Raw genomic sequence first — 6,310 nt, forward strand, 5'->3', positions numbered from 1 at the left:
GGGCTTGACCCGAAGGTCCAATCCCCAACAGCCGCTGTGTCACCTGCAAAATATTGTTGCGGGTTCAATTACTCGTCTATTAATTACATAGAGTAGTTGTACGTCTAGTATATATTCGGAACACAATGATTATGTTAAGAGGCAATAGCATGCCCTACCAGGCACCAGCTGACTCTGCAACGATTATTCCAAACACTTAAATCCTGATGGTAGATTAGGTACACAATATCTATCGAGCACATTCCTCCACCAGGGTTCAAATCCTGATGTGCACATATTTAGATATTTGTGGAGTTTAATGGAGATATTTGTGGAGTTTAATGGCTGAATACATCCCTGTTGGTTGGTGTAGAGGCCGGAAGTTATACTTCCTTCATCTAAAAAAAAAAATCTATCGAGCACATTCCTCCATGAAGATTAATAACAGTTTACATCTATAAACGAACCCTTGTTTGCTACTCCTCGAAATATAGTAGAAAATTAAGGTTGAAATGGGAGAAGATCTTGGTGGAGAAGACCTGGAGCTCTTTCGGTGGACCATTCCTTGGTGGAGAAGATCCAATTCTGCAATCTTCACCGAGGCAAACATGCCTAAGAGCAGGGATAGCCCATATGGATTTTGGCACTTCTGATTCCAAATATGTATCCCTCAGATCTATAGTTTGCAAGTAAAGTAATTGCCCAAGTGAAGAAGGAAGCGTGACCTCGTCACACTCTATTAACCTGAGGCACCTAAGGTGAATGCACCCACTGATTGCCCGAGAGAGATTCATTACTCTCGATTTCTCTACGTGAAGAACCCTTAGGTATCTCAGCATAGGTAGGGATGGAAGATCAAAACCAATAAGAGTTCGGAGATTAGGTGCTGCCTCGAACATGTCATCTTCATAGCAGTTCTGAAGAGAAGAGCGGTATGATAGCACAACATGCCCTGCAATTTTGGGGGGATACATAACAGGTCAGGAAGGAGTCAATAATTAGGAAGAACGAACTCTGTTTTCAAAGCTAAGGAACTATATATTCAAAGAGGGGAGACGAAACCTGACCCGTAGTTTTGTCGATGACATCGCAGAAACCAGCATCTCTTGCTTCTCCAACGCACCAATCATGTAAAATATCATGAAGTTGTATACTTTCAATCCACCCGTGCGCTTTACTTGTATCAGTAACCTGAACCAAGCTTCTTTGAGCCAACTCAGTTACATACTTCCGTGCCATTTGTTCCTTATGCTTTCTTGAACTAGGAACGAAGCTTTCTGCTATCCATGAATTGATAAGATCTGATACATGTATGAGGTGATCCTCAGGGAAAACAGCAAGATAGAGAAAACAACATTTTAGATGATTTGGCAAGTCATTGTAACTTCGAGCCAGTATTTCTCCCATCATGCGCCCATTTTCAGTCGATGTCCAACCTGATAGTGTATCTTTCCATGCTTCTATAGTTAAATTCTTTGATAGAAAACCCCCCAAAACAGAAAGTGCAAGTGGTAATCCATTACATTTACTTGCAATCTGTCTCCCAAGTTCTTCAAACTCACCAATGTTATGTATCGAGGACCTGTTATATGATGGCAAGGCCTTGCTAATGAAAAGGTCCCAGCTTTTCTCAGCATCCAAGAGTTTCAGATTGTGAACTTTTCTCGGCATTTTAATGTGATTTGCAACATCAATCTTTCGGGTGGTTAACATTACTCTACTGCCATTATCTACATCTGGAAATACTTTGATGGTTCTGTTTATCTGATTCCATGTATCTGTTGTCCACACATCATCAAGCACAACTAAGTATCTTTTATCTAGTAGAAAATCATGGATCTTCTTTCCCACTTCATACTCTTGCATCTGATCAATTTCTCTGCCCTCATATTTACCCCCAAATATTTGTTTCATAATATCTTTCAATAAATCAGCACCCTTAAACTTTTGGGATACAGTCACCCATGCAATTGTGTGAAAGTGTTCCTTGATTTTATTTGAATTGTAGATTTTTCGAGCTAGTGTAGTTTTCCCTGCTCCACCCATGGCAACTATTGAGACCACACTAAGGTTGTTATCTGAAGCAAGTAATTTTGTTTCTATCTCATTTTGCTCATCCTCAAAACCAACAACAGTAACATCTTCAGAATTAGGATAGACAAGACCGCTATGTTGCAAAGAGTCATCCTCAACAAGACTCTCCTCTGCAGCAGCACTACCAATAAGATTCAAACGGTTTGCACTTTCATATATCTCATTAACCTTCCTTCTGATACGTTGAATTTCATTACCAACATTATGAAGGGTAACCAAGTCACTTGGGAGGCGAGCATACCTTGAAATGGCGCCCATGAAGCCCTTCTTGAGCCTGTTTCTCTTCTCCATGTAGTCAACCACCTCTAGGACATTCTCAGCTTCATATGTAGCGTCCCTGATTTGGCTAACCCAAAGTTTAGCAGTTGCACTCCCAGATTTCCTCTTGGTGCCAGCATCTTGGAGGAAGCACCGCAGCCGCTCCAGCTCATCTTTCAAGAATCCCGCTTCTGAAGTAACTCCGCACAAGAATGTTGTCTCCTGAACAGCGAGCTCGCCAATTCTGCCAACAGTGGCAGAAATAGCAGGCTCAACCATTGCACCTTCTCCCTGCTCTCAGAATCTGAATGCTTGGTCAGACGATGGTTGATAGAATGCAACTGTGCCTGTGACAGGGCTATGTTTTTTGTTTTGTAATGCAAGGATTGCTTTGGAGTTTGGCCTCCTTTGCTTGATGGTAGAGAAAAGCACAGGACATATGCTGGAAAGAGAAAAGGAATTGCACCTCCATCACGGCAAGAAGATGCTAAAGGAAAAGCTTGAAAGCCTTCATTCACCGACTTTTCTGGATTTTTTTTTTTTGTCTTAGTGTATGTGATCGGTTAACAACAACAATGAGCATGCAGAGTCCGGATGATTTCTTCCTAAAGCAATCTACCCCTCTCAACCTATTTAACTGGAACGTATGGGAGACCCCTTTCTTTTTGTTTAAGGGCACAGTCTGTCCCCTAATTTAAGAGCTAAGCACGCAATGGTGTCATTTGTGTCAAACCTGTTACTCTCTCCCGCTGTTCTTCATTCATCGCTGCAGTGTGGGACTCCGGCGAGGTAGTGTTACCACGCGCTCAGCATGATCTAAGCTCATCTCGTGCTTTAATACCACTATTTTACGGTATCCTTGTCCTCTCACTTGGCTTCGCCCAGTCCAATTCTACTGCTGCATATAATCAGTGAACAGTGTCAAGTAGTCGAATTGCTCGCATGTCTGAGCATGTGGGAGAAAGAGAATTTGTGCATTGTTTTTCCTTTTGAGTAGCGGTTTTCTTTCATGATATTAATAGATCTGCCATGTTTTTTTTCTCATAAAATTTTATCTCATCTTCTTTCTTTTTACGTCTCTGGCTTTAATCTAGCTTCTACTTTTTTCGTTCCTTTTCAGTTATATTTTACATCACAATGCCATGTTAATTGCAAATTTAAATCCTTAAATGCATAAGGTACAACATACTTATACCTAAATCAAATAAGTTTTTCTAGGACCCTTTGACTTGAATTTTTAATAATGATAGGCACGCGGGTTCCTTGAAAGGAAATTACTCTAGTAAAGTGAGCCAAGCAAATTATTTTTTTTCATTTTTTGATGAATGCTGTAATTTTAGGGCTTGACAACGGACATGATGGCTGCTTTTGTTAGCAAAATATTAAGATAATTGATAGATTACTGTATGGTTTGTGCTTAGATAAAGAAAAGTGTGTCTGTGGGATCCTATTTTGATGGCGTGGGGGGCCTAGAGCAGAGTGCAAATTCGAATTACTAAGCTAGATAATTTATTCAAGGAAAAAGTGTATTTTTCATCCCTTTAGTATTGCAAAGGTGTGACATTCATCTCTCATATTTCATTTGGGGCAAATCAACCCCTTAACTAACTAAAATAGTGCATTTATCATCCCCAACTTAATTTAACAATGGTTTAGTGTCATATAATATTGGTTTAGGTCATGTAATTATCTTACTAATTGTGGCCTAGCCACGTCTAATGTTAAGCCAATTGCTATAATAATTTGACGTGAATTGGTTAAGTTAATTTTTCGGATAAAATTTTTATGGGGTACCCAATTTAGAGGATTTACCGATTTTTTAGACTTTATATCGTCAACTCAGCATACTACATTGCTAAGCGGAGATTAGTCAAATGATTGTGTGGTATAAACTGCCATTAGATTGCACTAAACTATTGTTAACTAAGGTGGGATGATAAATGCACCAGTTTAGTTAGTTAAGGGGTTGATTTGCACCAAATGAAACATGAGGGATGATTGCCACACTTTTGTAAAACTTCAAGGATGAAAAATACACTTTTTCCGTTTATTCAACTGGGACATTTTTCGGAAGTTGAGTACCGTGTTGTGATATGGCTGTTGGCTCGTGGCTAAAGCTCTCATGGAGTTGGTCAGGAATATTAATGAACTTGAAGTGTGCAATCTTCAAAATTTTCTTCCTAGTGCCAATGCGCTATGTAAACTCACCCTCCTGCCAGCTTGTGTTGTACCAGGTAGAGCTTGTGCCACGCATAATAGCTGTTAGGTACGGTGCTTAGCAAGTAATTCCTATAGTCACTCATGTAGGCATGAACGTGATCTTGGTCGCCTCGGAATACAGGGCGCAATGAAACCAAAATATTCTTTTGTTGGCGTGTTGCATAACAAGGGTGGAATAGCGATCACTACTTTGTTAAAGTGTTAAACTTGTTGGGAATATCTTCCAATCCATCCCAGCTGTTACACACTCCCGTCACTTCAATGAACAACGCAGCGAACACTTGCTCATCGTGTTGAAGCTATCAAACTCGAGCTATTCTGATGGCATCATCGGAGGAATTTTGAGATAAGGCTATCAAATTGTCCTGATCAAAATATAAAGGAAGAACTGATAAACCACATTGCTGACAATAACAGATATGATTTTCGTTGTCATTCTTTTGTACAAGTTGTAATTGACACCGTTCTTTCCGTAGTGCCTGATAATGGCTCTAGTGTAGCATTATGTGTCGTGGTTGTAGATCACTTGGAGTTGCACACATACTAGGAGCATAATAGATCCTCAGCTCAACGTTAATCGACTGGCCACTAGTTCACCCAGGAAAGATGCTGCACCTGAATATACAAGCTAAGGTATCATCTGATAAAAAACAAATATGGTAAATGAGTGAACCAGTGATGAATGGAATATAGGCTTTAGGTCAACCACAGAAATGGACAATGGTGCTGTATGATTTCATTATTCCATGGTACACTGCAGTAAAATCAGGTAAACTTCCAGACTGCCGTAGTTGTTTGGAATTGCAAAGCAAATCCTACGATCACATCATAGGAAAAACTGCTCATTTTGCAAGCTACATGATTATACATAGCCGAGAAGTTTCAGCCTACGAAAAAATCTGCTGGAACATGCCACAGTATCAGCCACGCATAGGCTACTTGTCTAATCGTCCAGCTCAATGATCTTCACAACCGAGGAATCTCCCGTGGGACTTGATCACACCAGAAGCTTTGCCGTGGTTAAGAGCAACCTTCAAAACTGACTCATTTGTAGTGCCGGTAGATTCAGGCCACGTTTGGGACCGCGAGCAGCAGACGCGCGTCGCTTATACACGAACGCGGCTCCGATGTCGCTTACCTGATTTTCTCGTGCGCAGTTCAAACTTCTGCATTTTGCATCGTGGGTGTTCGCCAAACGCGTGCCGATGCGAGGCATTTGGCGGGATTATTTCCGTCTTCCGCGTTTACGCATCGCCACTGCGGTCCCAAACAAGGCCTCAGCCTGAAAGACATAACGAAGTTAGATTAATGTCAAATCACCTGACTACCTGTATAGTGTTCATTATCAATCAGTTCTACCATGCAATGGGGGAAAACATTCGAGATGAACATAACCTGTTAATATCTGGCCAGGTGACGAGTTGCATTCAACCCCTAAGCAGCTACGCTGAAGCTGTATGATAACTTCAATTACGCAAAGGTCCATCCTACCGGTTTACCTTCCGTTATAAGCCATCAAGCCGCATTATTGTGCATGTAGTATACAGGTTCAATAAACCAACCTATAAAAGTTTTATTTTAAAAAAAATTTGGTCAATCATGTTTAGGAGATAAGTAATCCTCTTCTGTGACAAGCTTGCAAATGGAAAAGTCTCGTGTTGGCATCCCCTTCGGCGAGATAAGTAATGAGCGCATGTTGCCTAACCAGCGTTCTCTGTAAAGAAGCCAGACCCAACGAGCATAGCATCACCTTTCTGCA

The 6,310-nt window shown here is 40.9% G+C and overlaps 1 protein-coding gene across 1 annotated transcript; it reads right to left on the reverse strand.

The window, feature by feature from the left end:
- Window positions 1-480: 480 nt before the first annotated feature.
- On the reverse strand, window positions 481-2,703 carry LOC120645753 (putative disease resistance protein At1g50180). Its single transcript, XM_039922499.1, has 3 exons — window positions 1,047-2,703; window positions 724-931; window positions 481-571 (listed from the first exon to the last, which is right to left on the reverse strand). The coding sequence occupies exons 1-3, from the start codon at window positions 2,608-2,610 to the stop codon at window positions 481-483; spliced, it is 1,863 nt and encodes a 620-aa protein (XP_039778433.1). The 5' UTR covers window positions 2,611-2,703.
- Window positions 2,704-6,310: the final 3,607 nt, after the last annotated feature.

Source organism: Panicum virgatum, chromosome 8K (assembly GCF_016808335.1).
Source record: "Panicum virgatum strain AP13 chromosome 8K, P.virgatum_v5, whole genome shotgun sequence".
Taxonomy (NCBI): domain Eukaryota; kingdom Viridiplantae; phylum Streptophyta; class Magnoliopsida; order Poales; family Poaceae; genus Panicum; species Panicum virgatum.

Excerpts from the sequence above, each read along its gene's own strand:
- LOC120645753 (XM_039922499.1), bottom strand. The coding sequence starts at position 2,610 with ATGGTTGAGCCTGCTATTTCTGCCACTGTTGGCAGAATTGGCGAGCTC. Across the intron at positions 932-1,046 it reads TGTCATCGACAAAACTACGG|GGCATGTTGTGCTATCATAC; the intron begins GTCAGGTTTCGT and ends CCAAAATTGCAG. Across the intron at positions 572-723 it reads ATTCACCTTAGGTGCCTCAG|ATTGCAGAATTGGATCTTCT; the intron begins GTTAATAGAGTG and ends GCCTCGGTGAAG.